This window comes from Papio anubis, unplaced genomic scaffold, assembly GCF_008728515.1.
Source record: "Papio anubis isolate 15944 unplaced genomic scaffold, Panubis1.0 scaffold64, whole genome shotgun sequence".
Lineage (NCBI taxonomy): Eukaryota > Metazoa > Chordata > Mammalia > Primates > Cercopithecidae > Papio > Papio anubis.
The window spans coordinates 313,771-332,786 of record NW_022166619.1 but is presented as its reverse complement, the minus strand read 5'-3'; the positions used below and the strand labels follow the sequence as shown (position 1 = coordinate 332,786).

At 54.1% G+C, this 19,016-nt stretch overlaps 1 protein-coding gene across 4 annotated transcripts in view; it reads right to left on the bottom strand.

Moving 5' to 3' along the window:
- The window catches only part of SARDH (sarcosine dehydrogenase), an 85,085-nt gene that overhangs the window by 33,305 nt on the left and 32,764 nt on the right, over positions 1 to 19,016 (bottom strand). For all 4 annotated transcript variants that reach the window (XM_017949509.3, XM_031662419.1, XM_031662421.1 and 1 more), the window contains 5 exons: positions 18,653 to 18,736; positions 16,695 to 16,808; positions 9,212 to 9,350; positions 7,243 to 7,356; positions 3,403 to 3,550 (listed from right to left, as the gene is read on the bottom strand). In XM_017949509.3, the coding sequence (XP_017804998.3) occupies positions 3,403 to 3,550; positions 7,243 to 7,356; positions 9,212 to 9,350; positions 16,695 to 16,808; positions 18,653 to 18,736 (599 nt within the window). The remainder of the gene's footprint in view (positions 1 to 3,402; positions 3,551 to 7,242; positions 7,357 to 9,211; positions 9,351 to 16,694; positions 16,809 to 18,652; positions 18,737 to 19,016) is intronic.

Sequence of the window (19,016 nt, the reverse complement as noted above, 5' to 3'; positions counted from 1 at the left end):
TGAGACAAGGTCACACTGTCACCCAGGCTGGCATGCAGAGGCACAATCACAGCTCGCTGCAGCCTTGACCTCCTTGGGCTCAAGTGATCCTCCGGCCTTGGGCTCCCAAGTAGCTGCGACTACAGGTGTGCACCACCATGCCCAGCTAATTGAAAAAAAAAAGTTTTTGTTTTTTTAGAGACAGGATCTTGCTATGTTGCTCAGGCTGGTCTCAAACTCCAGGACTTCAGTGATCTGCCCACCTCGGCCTCCCGAAGTGCTGGGGTTGCAGGCATGAGCCACCGTGCCCAGCCTCCACCAGCACATGCGGCTATTTGAGTTTACATTCACTACTATTAAAAATGCAGTCCCAGCCGGGCGCGGTGGCTCACGCCTGTAATCCCAGCACTTTGGGAGGCCGAGGCGGGTGGATCACGAGGTCAGGAGATCAAGACCACAGTGAAACCCCGTCTCTACTAAAAATACAAAAAATTAGCCAGATGCAGTGGCGGGTGCCTGTAGTCCCAGCTACTCGGGAGGCTGAGGCAGGAGAATGGCGCGAACCCCAGAGGCGGAGCTTGCAGTGAGCCGAGATTGCGCCACTGGACTCCAGTCCAGGCGACAGAGCGAGACTCCGTCTCAAAAAAAAAAATGCAGTCCACTAGCCACATTTCAAAGGCTCAGTAGCCACACAGGGCTTAGTGGCTGCGTGTTGGACGGCTCAGTTATGGAACATTTCCAGAAAGTTCCATGGGGCAGCCGCTCACACAGCCTGCACCGGGGTCCAGCAGGTGTGCTGAGCACATCCTGAATAACAAGTCTGAAAGTGCAGCCTTCATCAGCAGCACCAGTATTATTATTCATCTAAGAAACTTTGGGTTATTTTTGAAAGATAGAGGACATTTTGGAGGAGAAAGTTAAGAAATTACCAGGAGGCAGCGAGCTCCTCTTCCCGCCCTGGCTGCCTCCCCCGCCGCCGGCTGGAGTAGCTGATAATGAGGCTGGGCGCACTGGCCGCCCCCGGCCGCACCTTGATCTGTCCATCTGCCACCTCCTCCCTCCACGGCCCACCTGCCTCCCCGACACTAAAAATATCCCCACTTCCTGTCCAAAGTTGGCGTGGCAATGAAGCCAGAGGATTCCGAGGACCAGGCCTTGACACCCCTCCCTCCACCCCAGAGATGCAGAGGTTGGGGTCACTCAGGTGAGAAATTGAAAGCACATAGCATTGCAGCTGCCTGTGGGCCAGGCTGGGGCCTGCATGATTCCACCGCATCCCAGTCTCTTTCCCTGTCGCTGTGGCCGGCACCCTCCACTCCTCATCATGCACGCGGAAGCTGTCTCTGTCCCCTCCCCTCCCCTCCCCCTGACCCTCTCAGCACACCCCATCCACCGTCGGGTGCTACGAGCTTCGCCCAGTCCATGGGAACCACCGCAATGCCAAACCCTCGCCCGTGAGCCGTACGAACTCAGCTCATCACTCCCTCCTGGACATCCCTGCCTCCTCGCCTGGCCTGGGGCTCCTCACAGGCCTGCTGGTCCCCTGCCCACTGGCCCAACAGCAGAGACCCCCCACCAAAGCCCAAGCCCAACCACGTTCCTCCTCTGCTCAGCACCCCTCCCCTCAGAGGAGCAGCCACTGGGCCTCCAGGATCTCACCGTGCTGCCCTCTGAGCACGGTTCTTGGCCTGCTCCATCCCAACCTCCATGTGTGCCTCAGACCAACGTACCGGCCTGCCACGGGGACTTTGCACCTGCTGTTGCCACTGCCAGGAGCAGTTCCCCCAGAACACCAAGGCTGGGTCACTCCTTTCCTGCAGGGTTCTTCCCAACGTCTCCTTAACGCATGTTGCTTTCTATGAGCAGCCTCAAGTCAAACCCTTGGCAGAAGCCAGTTAATGTTAAAGCACTCGACCCTCTCCGATTCTATCCCTTCATTCAGCAAGCACGCGTCTGCCGCGTGCCTCTGAGCACCGCAGTGCGTACACTTGGACAGACAGCAACAATTCAGTCCCTTGCAGCCCGAGAGGGGAGCGACGGCCCAGGACTCAGGGAGAGGTGCCACGGGAAACGGACCCTGTGGCAGGGTCTGGGCACTCCAGCCAGAGGTCTTGGCAGAATCCCAGGCTGACAGGATATCACCCGGACACAGCGCCGCTACGTCAAAGTGTTTACCTCGGCGACCTGCAGGCTGGAGACGCATCTCCCCCCACCCCTCCCCACCTCTCCATCTCTCCTTTCCCGTCCTGTCCCCAAAGCTGCCCCCATCATTTTCCAGAGCTAGATCACCCCTTTGACACCCTCCATGTACCCAGAAGCAGTGCCCTCATCTCGTGCCTTTTCCTCCTGCCCAGCCCAGCAGAGCCACCCTGTCCAGCCCCAAGGCAGATGTGGTGGCAGGAAGCACACTGAGATGAGTGTCCTGGCCCCTTATCCCGGGGGGTCACCAATGGAAGGCCTAGACTAGGCTGTTTTCTCACAGAGGGTTTTTAACTCTTGAAAAAGGTTGGCAATGAGCGTGTGCAGGCTTCTGAGCACAAAGCGGGACACTTCCCCATCAGCCCTGGCACTGACCAGCTGTGTGACCTTGGGCAAATGTCTCTACCTCTCTGTTTCTCAGTTTCTGGATCAGTAAAAATAAGAACAATTATGACCACCTCAAAGGGCTACTATGGGGATGGGAGATGTTGGCTCAGGCTTGGCAAGTCACAGGTTGCTCCACGAGTGGCTGCTAACATGACTGCCCTTTCCCTCTGTCCCCCACCCCCAGTCCCTTCTCCCAGCCTCTGAAGCACAGTCAGAGGGGTTTGTCCAAGGTGCACACCTGCTCAGCCGTCCTTTTGCCCAAGACTCTTCTGTGGCTGTGTGCATGAGCCAGCAGCCGAGGGTCTTCCTGGGTCTTGGTTTCTCGTGGGTGGGGAACACAGCCTGGCAGGTGTTTATAGAAGGAATGCATGCATGGATAAGCCATGCAGAGACCTTGTCATGGCAGGTGTTTCTGGAGGAGCCAGGGACACCTCGGTGTAGGATATTACTCTGCCCATGTGATCCAGGTGGCACACAGAAATTACCAGGTAGCAGGGCGAACCCTGGCCTGGTTCTGCCCACTCTGGGATGGTGGACGATAATTCCTAGACTGCACGGGTGATGCAGAGACTGTCCTCCCCTCTGGGATCCTGGGGTCCTCAGTGACTGAACAACTACAAAGTTGTCTCATGTTGTCTCAGTCTGACTCATGTTACGAGCTTATCTGCATTCCAGTGCTTTCAAGATATCTATTCAGAATGGCATCTCTGGTTTACCAGAGCGCTTCACTATTCAGAACGGCCCATTCTGGAGAAGCGGTTCTGCCCAAGGGCCTGTTGGAGGACCTGGGTCCAGGGAGCAGGTGTGCCCAGGGGCGGGCTCCCGGTCCTGTCTCACCTGGCTGGGCCCTGGATGCTGACCATGCCCAGGTCCTCGGAGCTGTCGATGAGCTGGCACTGGAACTTCTGGTCCTGCAGCACGGTGGTGATGTGGGACCAGTTGTGCTGGGCCACGGCCCCGCCCACGGCCAGGTAGTAACCGTCCCCTAGAAGAGAGGCACCTGGACTTAGAGCAGGATTTCAGGGCCTGGGAGGTGGGGACAGAGAGGGTGGCCCAAGGGTCTCCCGGCTGAGAAAACAGATGCACTCTCAGGGGCCTGTGCCTTCACAGTGCCCAGGGACCGTATCTGTCCCTCCCTTGGTCCCCCAGGGCCACGCCCTGCACAAAGTATCCTCTGAGCCATGAGGGTTAGGAGAAGGACCTGCTTCTCAACCCCTACCACCCAGCCCTCTGCAGACACCTCAAAGGGATGCCCCCACCCTGGGAGGACGGTGTCTTGGGAACACACAGGCCTAGGCCAGCCTGGCCCAGATGCAGTTCTGTGGCTCTCCGGCCTCACTTCTCACCTCTCTGAGCCCCCATTTTCTCATCTGTAAAAGGGGTAGACCCACAACATCTGGCCCCACAGAGCTATTGGGAGCACCCCTTGGATGAGAGACCTCTCAGGGCCCCGGGCAGGCCCCAGCCAGGCTGCTCCCTCCCTTCCTCCTCTTGACACCATGAGCACAACAGAGAATGAAGGCAAAGACAAGCCAGTCCTCAAGGGGTTCCCCGACCCCTGGGCTGGGGCCGTTTCTGGACAGCATCCTCAGCCCTATGCCAGACAGACACCCCACCTCACCTCCCTCAACACACACACACACACACACAGCCACTCTCAGGTCCCTGGCTCCTGGGTGGCCCTACCAGTCTGCAGCTATCCCAAGCCTCTCCCAGGAGGGCATGGGAGCTACTGAGGCCAATTGGCGCCCAGGGAGATGGCAGTTGATGGGCCTGGCCTCCTATGGCCCTGACCATCCCTGATCAACTTCCCTGAAAACAAAACGCCAGTCCTGAGGCCAGTAGTCAGTCAGCCCAGGTCCAGGCCTGGCCTGCAAAGCTGACACGGCAGAGAACAGCGAGAAAGCAGGGTGGCCGGGGGACTTGCGCCATTGGCCCTGGGTGTTGGGGGAGCTGTGGGCTGTGCACCTGATTTTGTGTTTTTCAGTATCGTTGGAATGGTTCCCAGGAGCATGTATCCTTTTGTAATCTTACAAAAAGATCAATAAAGATCATTTAAAATTACTTTTAAGATTGACAGCTGCTTTGTACTCCACCTTGATCACATGTAAATCATCACATTCTCTCGGCTTCATGGTGATCTCATGTAGCATGGGTAGGTAGCACGTGTATTCAATGCGTGCATATTTAATGCCCATGCATATTCATAACTCAAACAGTGCAGTTTTGAAGCCTGAAAGTAAAGCAAAACCCACACGGTGGTTTTCTCCTGTTGAGTGGTGTCCCCAGGCCCCGCAGAGCCCTGGGGGACGTGACTCACTGTGCTACCTCCACACCCACCAAGTGCAAACCTTCCCAGCAACCAGCACCGCTGATCCCCAGCCCTCAGCTCTAGGAATCCACCAGAATCCTCTGGAAAGCTAATTGTGCACCACTGGGACATGGCTCAGCGTTCAAAGCACTTTCCTGACAGCTTCCCCTGATGAGGGGGAACGAGCAAGGTCCTCATTCCCCAGTCAGGGAAACTGAGGCTCAGGGAGGCTGGTCCCCAGCCCCCCCAGCACCCCCCAGGCTCTGACACAATTCTCCATCGCAGTTCCGGGAGACGCGTCTTCCTCACTCCATTTCACAGATGGGGGAAACTGAGGCTGAGGGAGGCAGTTCACTGAGCCAGGCAGTGGCAGGGCCTGGCCAGGATTTTGGTGACCTGTGACCTCATTTTGGCCCCTCTACTGTCTCCCTAGCTAGACTCACTAAGTCTGTGGCTATGGGCTGTGCCTGGGCCGCCCCTCTCCTGGGGGCTGATACCCAGCTCCTTATGGCCATCACTCCTCTCAGCTCAGGGATGCCATTTCAGCTGAATGACCCAGAGAGGACCAGCGATGGGCAGGTCACACTGGTTCTCACCTCCACACCCTTGTAGCCAGCAGCTCCTACCCATCCTTCCAAGCTCAGGCTGGCCATCTCCTCCAGGAAGCCTTGCTCATCCCAGCTCAGCGGCTTCACACGACCTTCCCTAACACCTCGCTCTTTCCCATCCCCTTGCATATCCCCCTCCAGGTGTTACGGAGCCCTTCCTGTCCCCATCCGCACACACAGCCCACTATGGAGTCCCTGAAGCCCCACCAGCCTCCTTCAACTGCTCCCGGCTCTGGCTGCCCTGGTGCTGCTGCACAGTACAGGTGCCGCAAGGACTGTTGAGAGAATGAGGGAAGGAATGAGCTCACGGATCCATGAAGCACAGATGCTCTGGCTCAGCACATGGCTCTCTCAGCCTCCATGTCACCGACAGCAAGACGGAAGGGGTGGGCGAGCTCTGCGCACCCCACAGGACCCCTCGCTCACACTCGCAGCCTCATCTCTGCCACTAGCCTCGGGACTGCAGGGCTCACCTCACTACTCCCTGCTCCAGAGGCCCAGGAGTCCCCGCCAGCCCCCAGCCTCAAAGACCCCCTGGGCAGTGAGGAACGCAGTCTTCCCACCCTGGCCCCCAGTATCCCACCCGCTCTGGTCTATCATTTTTCCTCTTGACCCATCTTACATCCTACACCTTCCACTTATTCTATTTTTTTAATCCTGTTTCCTCCCACCAGAGATAGAAACTCCACATGGGCCATAACCTTCTGTGCTTGGTTCATTGCTGGGTTCTCCCTGCCTCAAACCGAGCCTGACCCACAGTCGGTGCTCAGGAAATGCTGCTGAAGGAGCGGGTTATGAGCTGATCATGAATGAACCCCTTTCTCCCCTTGCCTCTCTCCCCTAGTGCCCAAGCTGGGGCTCGACACTGACCGAGTCCCAGTGAGGAAACAACTACATTTGCCAGCAGCACGGAGTCAGGTCAACAATCAGGAGATGCCAGCTTTTCTGAATGGGCTGAGCCCTCCCCACTGACTGCGCCCCTGCCCCGGGGACAGCACAGAGAGCTGCACAGTCAGCACCTTCCCCTGTGCAAATCCCGTCCCAGAGGCGACAATGCCCCTTCTTGCAGAAAGAGAATGTTTCCCTCTCTGCTTCTTCATCCCTCATGGGGATGGGTTACAGGACGAGAGATCAGATGGCTCCTGTGTGAACCCAGGGCAGGATCAGGGAGCCAAAGGGACAGGAGGCAGGTCCTGGCTCTGGGTAACAGTCAGGGCTGAGCAAACAAGGCATGAGGGTACTGAGCTACCCGTCATGGAGCTCATGCAAGCAGACATAGAGGGACTGCAGAGGGCAATCAGGCATCAGCGTGGGCCCTGAGCCGGATGTCTTCTAAGGGCCTATCCAAGCCCCAGACTAGGGGGTCACACGGGCCTGAGAAGTCAACCCAGCAAGGATGTCAGTGGCAGAAAGGAGCCGACTGCTCGGAGTGGGAGGCACGGCCCAGCATTGGCACGCTCTGTTCCGGGCAACCAAGCTGAGCACGCCCACGCTGCAGCCACTCCGAAACGCAGCAGTGTGGACAGGTTCAGAGATGCAATCATTGAGTACTGGGAGCTCCAGCAGCGCTGCCTGAACAAAGCCCGCATTTAGCCTGAAACGAGACCTCTAATCTCCCAGCCCTGACCACAGTGGGCACAACAGCTAACGACAGAGCTGCCGTCAGCAGCTCATCCCATCCATCCTGCCCTGTCCACAACCACCAGTCCACAGAGCAGGCCACAGTCACAGCGCCACACACACAGAGGCATCCCATACCTTCAAAGGCGGGGGCCAGCGGGGAGGCCTGGTGGCTGGGTGCCAGGCGGCTGACAGTCAGGTCACTCTCGGTGCCCCCACGGTGGTTGAGCATGCAAGTGTACACGGTGGAGCCTGCGAGAGGGAGAAGGAAGCCGGGTCTGTGCTGAGGCCCCAGCCAGGTCTGTGCTGCCTCAGTTTCCCCAGGGCCGCTCACAGCGGCAGCTCCTTGTCGCAAAGGCTGGATAACTCCCAGACAGGATGCCCTACTGGGAGGTGACCTGGAGAGCCCCTCAGCCCAGGGATGCCATTTTCAGCTGAATGACCCAGAGACGACTGGCCTTGGGCAGGTCGTCCCATCACCGCCACCCTTGTGGGAAGGAAACTTCTTTCTTCTTGAAATGCCTTGGCACTGGCCCCTCCCACCCATCCACCACCACGCTGAGAAGTTTCTAGGGACAGGATTCATGTCCCCCATTCATTCTGGGGCTCCTAGCACCGTGCCTGGAACCAGAGAAGACTCCATAAATGTCTGTGGCATAAATTACTTTGTGGATGGAGGATGGATGGACAGATGGGAAGGTGGGCAGATGGATGGGAGGAAGGGAATGGGTGAGTAGAAGGGGGAACAGATGTATGGCGAAACAGGGATGTGTGGGCTGGCGGATGGGTGGATGGAAGACTGAGTGGGTGGCTGGATTAATGGGAGGTGAGCAGCAGGTGCTCAGGAGTCTGGGGAGTGAGTTTGTTGGTTGGCTGGCTGGAGAGATGACGTTAGGGGTTGAATTGTGTCCCCCCTAAAAGATACGTGAAAGTCCTCACCCCAGGACTGGGAATGTGATCTTATTTGGAAATGGGGTCTTTGGATATGTGATCAGGTTAAAGTGAGGTCATTAGTGTGGGCCCTCATGTAATCTGACTGCTGTCCTTATAAGAGGAGAACACGGCTGGGCGCGGTGACTCACGCCTGTAATCCCAGCACTTTGGGAGGCCGAAGCGGGAGGATCACCTGAGGTCAGGAGTTTCAGATCAGCCTGGCCAACATGGCGAAACCCTGTCTCTACTAAAAATACAAAAAATTAGCTGGGCGTGGTGGTGGGCACCTGTAATCCCAGCTACTCAGGAGGCTGAGGCATGAGAATCACTTGGACCCAGGAGGTGGAGGTTGCAGTGAGCCGAGATCACGCCATTGCACTCCAGCCTGAGCGACAGAGCGAGTCTCCATCTCGGAAACACACACACAAAAGAGAACACCTGGAGAAGGCCTTGTGACACAGGCAGAGACTGCAGTGACGCAGCTGCACGCCAAGGAAGGCCAAGATTCCCTGCCACCACCAGCAGCTGGAAGAGCAAGGAAGGGTCCTCTGCAGAGTGTCAGGTACAGACACCCTCATTGTGACCTCCAGTTTCCACAACCGTGAAAATAAATTGCAGTTGTTTTAAGTCACCGGGTTTGTGATCCTCTGTTCTGGCAGCCCAGGACACTCATGAAGACGGGGATGCGTGAGCTTTTGGGTGGGTGAGTGACGAAAAGGCAGATGAAGATCCCAAGTATGTCCCAAATATGGCTTGGGACATACTTACATTAAAAATGAGTCATTATGTATCCAAAATTCCAATGTAGCTGAGCATCCTGTGTTTCTATTTAATTCTGGCAATCCCACCTGTGAGAGCATGGTGGGGACTGGGCCCCCCAGTCCCAGGAGAGAGGTGGCTGAGGGCCAACTGCCACACATCCTGTCTGGAACACAGTAGAGAGGAAGCCAGAGGTGGGGAGGAGAAGGAGGGTGGGAGGGAGAGGTGGAGGAAAGTAATGAGGGCCTGGGGTCTGGGATGGGGCAAACGGGGCTGGACAAGGGGGCCCAAGGCCAGGTGAGGGCAAGGAGCAGTGTGCTCAGGGTACCCGAGGGGACAGCGTGGCTTGCCAGTTTGTCTCAGTGCTGAAGCTATGCCCATGGAGTGACAGGAACATGCTCCCCAGACTCCATACCTGGGGGTCGGCTGACATCTGCGGAGAACAGCCAGTCGGCAGCCTTCCTTGCATCCAGCCCCACCAGGTAGAACTTCCCAAAGTAGGACATGTCAAACACAGCGGCGGCCCCTCTGCAGGCCAGACACTCCTTCTTGATCTGAAAAGTTCCAGGGAGGTGGGAATGCCGCGGGGGCCTTTGGGGTGTGCTTCTTCCTCAAGAACGTGGAGAACGGGGGCTCTTTCCAACACACCTGTACTGAGCCTCCCCTCCCTCTCTTCCAGCCCAACCAAGCCCTTCTCAGCTCAGGTGCACACTGTGACACATGCTTCTCAAGCACAGGACATGCTCCCCAGGATAGATTATATGCTAAGCCACAAAACAAGGCTCAATACATTCAAAAAGGTTGAAATCATATAAAGGATGTCCTCTGACCAAGATGTAATTAAATTAGAAATCAGTAGCTGAAGAAAAATTGGAAAATTCACAAATAAGTGGAAATTATACAACACACTGCTAAAGAACCAATGGATCAAAGATTCACAAAGGGAATTAGAAGTTACTGAATTAAATGAAAATGAAAGCACAACACAAAACCACTTATGAGATGCAGCTAAAGCAATGCTCACAGAGAAATTTCTGCTTGTATGTGCTTGTATTACAAAAGAAGACCTCAAATCAATAGCCTGATCTTCCACTTTGAGGCACCAGAAAAAGAGTATAATTAAACCCAAAGCAAGCAGAAGGAATGAAATGTTAGAACAGAAACAAATAAGAATAGAAAAATAGAAAAAAACAGCAAAACAAAAAGTTGATGTTTGAAAAGGTCAACAAAATTGACAAACTTCTAGCTAGAGTGACAGAGAAAATGAGAGGACTCAAAGTGCTAAAATCAGGAATGAAAGAGAGGATATCATGCCTACCCTAGAGAAATAAAAGGGATTCTGAGGGAACTCTATGAACAACCAAATGCCAACAGACTAGACACGAAATGGACAAATTCCTAGAAACACACAAATTACTGAAACAGAATGAAGACATGACAAATCTTAATAGAACTAAAACAAAAAAGAGATGGAATTTGTCATTGAAAAATTGTCCATAATCCCAGGTCCAGATGGCTTCCCTGATGAATTTTACCAAACAGTCAAAGAAGAACTAATACCCATTTTTCCCAAACTCTTCCAAAAAATATGAATAGGAAATACTTGCCAATTCACTCTAGGAGGCCAGCATACCTGATGCCAAAAGCAGAAAAAGATATTATAAAGCTACAATTATGTCTTCTTTGAAATATAGACTACATAAAAAATCACTCCAATAAAATACTAGCAAATCAAAATCCAACAACATAGGAAGAGATTACACACCGATCAGTAGGTTGGTCCCAGGAGCGAGGTTAGTTTTAACATTCAAATCAATTGATGTAATGCAACATAATCTAGAGAACAAAGGACAAGCCATCTGATCCTCAATGATACAGAAAAGTATTTGACAAAATTCACCTGTTCATGATAAAGCATGCAACAAACTAGGAATATAAGGGAGCTTCCCTCACCTGATGAAAGACACCTACAAAAATCACATAGCAAACATGATACTTCATGATGAAAGATCAGGAACAAGATGGGGGTCCATTCTTACCACTCTATTCAACATTGTACTGGAAGCTCTAGCCAGGGCAATTAGGCAGGAAAAGAAAAATAAGAGGCATCCAGATCAGAAAAGAAGAAATAAAAACATCCCTATCTGCCAATTACAGTATCTTGTATGTAGGAAATCCTAAGGAATCCACTAAAAAAAAACTGCTAGAACTAATAAAATAGTTTAACAAGGTTGCAAGATAGAAGGTCAATATATAAAAACATACAAAAAACTATTGTATTTCTATATTAGCAATGAACAATCTCAAAAGGAAGTTTTAAAAAATTCTATTTATAATATCATCAAGATAATAAAATGCTTAGGAATAAATTTAATTTAAAAGTCCAAAACTTATATCCTAAAACCTAAATTTTTTTAAATAAATGAAAGAAGACCTAAATAAGTGGAAAGACATCCCATGTTCATGAAACAAAAGACTTACTATTGTTGAAATGACAATGAACCCCAAACGGATCTACAGACCTAACACAGTTCCTATCAAAATTCTCAGCTGGTTTCTTTGCAGAAATTGACTAGCCAATCCTAAAATTCACATGTGGAGATTCAAAGGGGCCAAAGGAATATACTCAAAACAATATTGAAAGAAAGGAAAAATAAAGAGTTGCAAATTCACACTTCTTGATTCCAAACTTGCTATTAAAATACAAAGCTACGTAATCAAGACAGTGAAATACTAAATAAGAATAGACCTACAGATCAGTGGAATAGGACTGAGAGTCCAGCAAGAAGCCCTCATCTTTACAGTCAATTGATTTTCAACTAGGGGTGCCAAGACAATTCCAAAGGGAGAGCAATCTTTTCAACAGCTAGTGCTGGGCCAACTGGGTAGCCACATGCAAAAGAATGTGGCTGGACCCGACCTCACACCATGCACAAAAATTAATTTTCATGGACCCTAGACCTAAGTGTAAAAGCAAAGACTGTAAAAGTCTTAGAAGAAAACATAAATGTTTTTTACCTTCGGTTAGGTTCTTAGACATGATACCAGAACCACAAGCGACAAAAGAAAAATATAGAGATGAACTGGACAGCTTCAACACTTTAAAAGCTGGAAGCGGCGAGCGCGGTGGCTCAAGCCTGTAATCCCAACACTTTGGGAGGCTAGGGCGGGCAGATCAGTCAGGAGATGTCGAGACCATCCTGGCTAGCAGTGAAACCCGCCTCTACTAAAAATACAAAAACTAGCGGGCAGGTGAAAGCCTGGGACTCCCAGCCTTTCGGGAGGCTGAGAAAGGAGAATAGGCACGTAAACCGGGGCCCGGGCTTGCAGTGAGCTGAGAGATCCAGCCCTGCACTCCAACCTGGGGCTGACAGAGCGAATTTCAAGTCTCAAAAAATAAATAAATAAATAAATAAATAAATAAAAATAAGAGTATGAAATGCCAGCAAGGAAGAACAGGACAACCACAGGATCACGGAGGTGTGTGCACATTACAGATCTGATAAGGACTTGTATCTAAACTACATAAAACATTTACAATAACAATAAAGACAGTCCGGTGTGGTGGCTCAATACCTGTAATCCCAGCACTGGGAGGCGAGGGCAGGCAGATCACCTGAGGTCAGGAGTTCAAGACCAGCCTGGCCAACATGGAGAAACCCATCTCACAATAAAAAATACAAAATTAGCTGGGCATGGTGGTACAGGCTGTGATCCCAGCTACTCGGGAGGCTGAGGCAGCAACATTGCTTGAACCTGGGGCCGGAGTTGCAGTGAGGCGAGGATCAGATCATTGCACTCCAGCCTGGGCAACAGGAGTGAAACTCCGTCTCAAATAAGGAGGAGGAGGGAGGAAAAGAAGAAGAAAGAAGAAGAAGAAGAAAGAAAGGAGAAAAGAAGGAGAAGGAGGAGAAAGGGCCGAGGGGAGGGAGGAAGAGGAGGAGCAAGACAAATAATCCAATTTTAAAAGGGACAAAGGATCTAAACAGACATTTCTCCATAGAATATATGCAAGTGGACAACAGGCCCATGAAAATGTGCTCAACAGGCCGGGCACGGTGGCTCAAGCCTGTAATCCCAGCACTTTGGGAGGCCGAGACGGGCGGATCACGAGGTCAGGAGATCGAGACCATCCTGGCTAACACAGTGAAACCCCGTCTCTACTAAAAATACAAAAACTTAGCCGGGTGAGGTGGCAGGCGCCTGTAGTCCCAGCTACTCGGGAGGCTGAGGTAGGAGAATGGCGTGAACCCGGGAGGTGGAGCTTGCAGTGAGCTGAGATCCGGCCACTGCACTCCAGCCTGGGTGACAGAGCGAGACTCCGTCTCAAAAAAAAAAAAAAAAAGAAAAGAAAAAAGAAAATGTGCTCAACATCATTAGTTGTTCCAGAAATGCAAATCAAAACCATAATGAAATGCCATTTCACACCCACCAGGATGGCTAGAATCAAAAAGTCAGATAATGAGTGTTGGCGACGATGTGGAGACACTGGAACCCTCTTGCACTGTGGTGGGGAATGTAATGTGGTACAGCTACTTTGGAGAACAGTTGGCATTCCCTCAAAATGTTAAACAGGGATACCACTTGACCCAGGCCTAGTTACACACCCATGAGAAATGATAACATACATGCATACAACACCTGGTACATGGATGTTCACAGCAGCACTGCTCATAGGAATTCAAAAGTGAAAACAACTCCGATGTCCACCAATGGATCAATGGATAAGTAAAATATGATGGGTCCATACAATGGAATATTATTGGAATAAAAAGGAATGAAGTGGCCGGGCCTGGTGGCTCATGCCTGTAATCCCAGCACTTTGGGAGGCCAAGGCAGGTGGATCACCTGAGCTCAGGAGTTCGAGACCAGCCTCGCCAAAACGGCAAAACCCCATCTCTCCTAAAAATACAAAAATTAGTTGGGCGTGGTGGCAGGTGACTGTAATCCCAGCTACTTGGGAAGCTGAGGCAGGAGAATTGCTTGAACCTGGGAGGTGGAGGTTGCAGTGAGCCGAGAGCGCACCACGGCACTCCAGCCTGGGCAACAGAGCAAGACTCCATCTCAAAAAAAAAGAGGAATGAAATGCTGACACACACTACAACATGGATGTACCTTGAGACTATCACACTAAGCGGAAGAAGTTGATCACAAAAGGACACATATTTTATGATTCTGTGCAGAGGCTGGCAGATGTGGACCAGCATGACCAGGCAGGAGGCAGGAGGTCATGAGGATGGGAGGCCGAGACTGCCATCCCACAAGCCTAGCTGCAGTGAAACCCGTCTCTACTAAAAATACAAAAAACTAGCGAGCGTGGTGGCTGAGCGCCTGTAGTCCCAACTACTCGGGGGAGGCTGAGGCAGGAGATAGAAAAGTGAACCAGGGGCCCGGAGCTTGCAGTGAAGCTGAGATCCAGCCACTGCACTCCAGCCTGAAGTGACAGGCCGAACTCAAATCTCAAAAAAAAAAAAAAAAAACTAGATATACCTACAGAGACAGAAAGTACAGTAGGGTTGCCCTGGGTTAGGGTTAGGGTGGGGTATGGGGTATCTTTTTTTGCTGGGAGATTAAAAAGTTCTAAAACTAGATCGTGGTGATGGTTGCACAACCCTGTGAACTCACTAAAAAACATTGAGTTGTACCCTTTAAATGAATAAATTATATAGTATGTGAATTAGATCTCGATAAAGCTGTTTTTTAAAAAATACACACACACACACCCCATCACTCCCTATTTCCTTCCCCAGATTTACAAATGCCTGGGTGAGATTTTCAGAGTCTTCTATTCTTCACTGTATTTTCTACTTGGTCTTCCCCTTCAGGGCTCAACATGCCCGCCACTGCTGAGCAGATGTGCCCACCTCATTGTTATTATGGGAAAAAAATAATCATGACAGCAACAACCACAGCGTCCTGAACAGTTGCCGTGTGTCGGGAAGCTGTTTCATCTCCTCCCAAACTCCCTATGAGTTTCCACAAGGGAACTCACATTACCCCTCATGCACTCAGGGAGGCCAGGGATGGTGGCACAGCCGGGCAGTGGCAGAGCTATGGTCCAACCAGGCTGTGCAGGGGTACACTGACCCTGAGAGCTGGTCACGCAGAACCCTGCCCAGCTCTGCATTCAGTGACGCCTCATTGGCGGACTGGATTGAAATCAGCCACGGAGAAAGTATTTACATCGGGGAAATTGGCCAATGCTGCAGAGCCAGCTTCCTCCCCACTGCCCCAGAGAGCTGGTTGTTAAGCTGTTACCAGCACACCACAGGGACCGTCTGCCTCCTGAGCTCTCCATGGCTTCTCCAGCCCCGGCAGGCATCACTGTCCTTCAGGACAGGGTTCCCCTTTGTTGGTTTCTGCTGTGCCTTTGCTGATGCCACTGGGGCTGCAGACCAAAACCCTCAGCAGTCTCCCGCACTGGGCTCCTCTAGCGGGCCGGGGAAGCTGCCAGCGCCAAGAACAAGCACGCGTTTCGTGCTTTAGGACGGCTTCAGGCATGTTTGCGGAGGCTGGATGAAGCCACAAAGCCAACTTGGCATCTCCCCCGAGCTCCCACATCCTCGAGGGCCAGAGTCCCACAGGCTTTAGAAGCTGTGGGTGCGGAGGTGCCAGACGGAGCCCCGAGCACTCACCGGGAGGCAGCGACGAGGGACTCGGGCACTGAGCCGGCCCTGCTGCTCAGGCGTTTCATGACACACACACCTCCTCCTTCCTGCAGGAGCCCCCTCTTCCAACGCCTTGAACAGATGTTCTGCCACTAGAGCAAGCTTTGGGGGAGATGGTGGAAATGAACGGTTTCTTCCCTTCAGGACTGGCTACAGAACCCAGTGCGGGACCCAGTGGGGCCCTTGTTCAAAGACCATGAAGAATGTCAAGGCACTGACAGCAAAGCATGAACCCAAGCTGGGTCCTTCAAGGCAACGGGCGACCCCAGGGTCAGACCCTACCGAAGCCAGGCTTGTGACTGTCCCAGAGACCCCAGGAAGGAACCCCCTCATGGATGCCTCCTAAGCTGTCCCTGGGTTCTGAGACTCTGGGCTCAGGCCTGGGCTCTGCTCCTATGTCAGATTTGCGATGAGATGTCACGCGTCTCCCTGGGGTGGCGCAGGGACAAGAGCTGTGCTCCACCTGTGAGCACTTGACCACACGGCTGGGCGAGCCAGGGCAGACGCTGGCCTCGCTCCTTCTGGGACAGCTGCCAGGGAGAACGCCCCTGTGTGGTGCAGGCTGCTGCAGGGGAGGAGACCCCCCAAGACTCCTCACCTCCACCCCCTGCACGTGGGAGCCAGGTCCCCACGCAGGGGCGACAGGCTGCCAGCTGCCCTGTGTGACCAGCCTCGCCTGCCCACTTTGGAGCAAGAGGAACAGCAAGCAGACTCCAGGCCACGGCCCTCCCGGCTCTGGTTCCCTCTGCTTGTCTGTTGGAGGGGCCCATATGGGCCCTGATGCCCAGGAGCCTCCGGTCACCTTATCCTGGCTCTGCTCTGTGCTGGCTTCCAGTAAGGAGGAGCCCCTTCCCCCACCACATCTCATGCCAGCCTCGGAGCAGCTCCGGAGAGCTGGAGGGGGAGGCTCAGAGTGGTGCAGCCCCGCCGGGCCCCAGCCCGTAACCTCAGCCCCCACCTCACCCCATCCCCAGCAGCACCACTTCAGCTCAGGCCTGGCTGCTGGCAAAATCTCCATACAGAGGGAGGAGGGGGGAGAGGAAAATGCATGATTCCTCCTCAAAATGGAGTCAGCCGAAAACAGCATGAATGCCGAGCCTGAAGAGACTCCTGGGGGAGGGGAGCCCCCGCAGGGCCAGACTAGGGCCTGCGCGATGGGAGGCTCATCTGAGGGACAGGGAGAGAGACGGACCCCCGCGGTGGACCCCCAGCGGACCCCCAGCTACGCACCGTGTCGTGGTGGGGCGGGAAGTCGAAGGTGTACTCGTCCGCCAGCAGCCTGCGGTAGGCATAGTCCTCATGTGCGCGGCTCCCATAAGCCCCGTAGTAGTCGTACTCGAGGACCTGGGAAGAAAAGACTTGGTCCTCAGCCTCCCTCTCTGGTCCTTCCTGTCTTCCCTCCCCAAAGCGGGGTCCTGCTGGGGCTGTGATGGAGACAGGCCTGGCCCTGCCCTCGGGGAGCCCTGCAGTGAGTGCAAGTGTGTTGTGGACACGGGCAGGGGGCTCCCATGAGGTCCAGGCAAAACAGCAGCACAAAGGAGGTAGCAGTGTTCCCTGGTGGGTCCGAGAGCCCAGCCAGGGCCCAGGAGGCTGGAGGAGAAGCTGGATGCACCCAAGGTGGGGAACGACAGGGAGAGGCGGTTACCCAGGACCTCAGCCAGGGCTGCTCCCTGGGGCCACGACAATCCCAGGCCCAGCTCCTGCTCTGAGCGAGGCCCTGCGGGAAGTGCCTTATGCTCCTACCAGGTGTGCCCCTTTCTACAGATGAGGAAACTGAGGCGCAGAGAAGTGACATCTCACCCAAGGGCACAGACAAGTCCAGGACTGGGCAGTGGCATGAAGCCAGGCAGGTGCGTGGGCTCCAGAGTCCAGCTTCTCTGCCATTGCCTTGGCCTCCCTGAAATCTGCCTCTCTCTCAGACACCCCACAGCCCCATGGCCCTCCTCGGCCTCTGCTCCTGCAGAAAGCCCCCCACCTGCCCTCCTAACTACTGGCATGGCACAGCTGTGAATGCAGGTGCGGGCAATTCTTGCCTCCCAGGGCCGCCAGGCCTGTCGGCCCGCCCCAGCCTCACCTCCTCTTCACACACAGGTGGGAGCCAGTGTGAGGTTGTAATGGAGTCAGGCTTTGCTGGCATCTCCGCGTGGAGTCCTCTCCTTCCCCAGCAGGGACATCCCACCCACTGCAGCCCTGCCAAGGTGTCCTGGACACGCAGGCTGGCTCCCGGGTGGGGGTGCAAAATCTGCCCATCTTGGGACCTGGGGTGTGTTCCTGACTCTCCTCTCCTCTTCTTGCCCAAGGAGAGGGGAGAGGGGCTTCCAGGGCCAGATCTGACTGGAACACAGTGGGCTGTGCTTCAAGGAAGGGTCTGCCCAGACCCCTCCTCCCCGCAGGGTTCATGAGGACTGCATGTCCCCAGGGGCCAGCAGGAGAAGAGACGATGACTGGCGAGACTCTGACCCCAGAGCCGAGGCCCCATTAGCCAGCTCTGGCTCCCGTCTCCCCTCCAGATGCCCCGGAGCTCTGGAACCTGTCCTGGGCTGTGGGTTGCCATGGGGATGGAAGGTGGGTCCAGAAGGGACTGGTGAGATGCAACCCCGGGAAGTGGATTTTGATTTACTGGCCTTAAGGCCTCGCATCCCCTGCTCCCGAGTGCCTGGGTCCCAGGTGTCACAGCAGGACTGCCTTTGTTCCTCTCTCTCAGGACCCAGGTCCATGGGAGGCCCCAGAGGACGCCCAGAGTCCAGGCCACTGTGAAACCTCCACTGGGAAACGGAGCACCCTGGGTGCATGAACCCTCCCACTGCCCGCCCTCGTACAGACATAAACCAACCGTCGGAGCGGCCAAAAATAGATGCACAGAATTAGGAGAAGACGCTCCATTCCTCCTGCAACCTGAGGGAGTCTTATTGCTGTCTCCCCACCGCGGGACACCCCTTCTGCTCTGCCCACAGCCCTTACCACTTAGGCCACGGAAGGCCTGGCGGTGGCGGACGAGGAGTGGGGTCTGCGTGAATGGCACAAAGAATGCACCGAGCCTTGGGGGCAGGTGGGTGGGGCTCGGCTTCCCGTGTGCAGAATAACTGATCACCACAGTGGAGCCACCTGGGGAGGCGGGCTACACGGAGGGGCAAGGGGGTTGACACGGCAGGGCCTCCCGGCAGCACAGCCCAGCAGGCGCTACTCACCGGAGCTGGGCCTTGGGGATGAAACCATCCCGGTCGCTCCCAGCCATGCCGCTCCTGGAACACGCAGCCTTGTCCGAGGAGTTCCTGAGCAGGAATGGGGAACAGGCACCTGTCACAAAGGGCCCGATACCCCTGCACAGGGCAGAGTGCCACATCCTCGACTTTAAACCCAAGGGTGCGGAGAGCAAGGAGGCCCTGACTCTTAGAACCAGGTCCCCAGCCCAGTGTTTGCAGCTACCCTCACTGCCTCACCCTGAGAACCCCTATGCATAGAATTACCACCTGCCTCGTCTGCCCTTGCCCTGAGAACCCTATCTATAGAATTACCACCTGCCCCGATCTGCCCTTGCCCCCAAAACCCCAG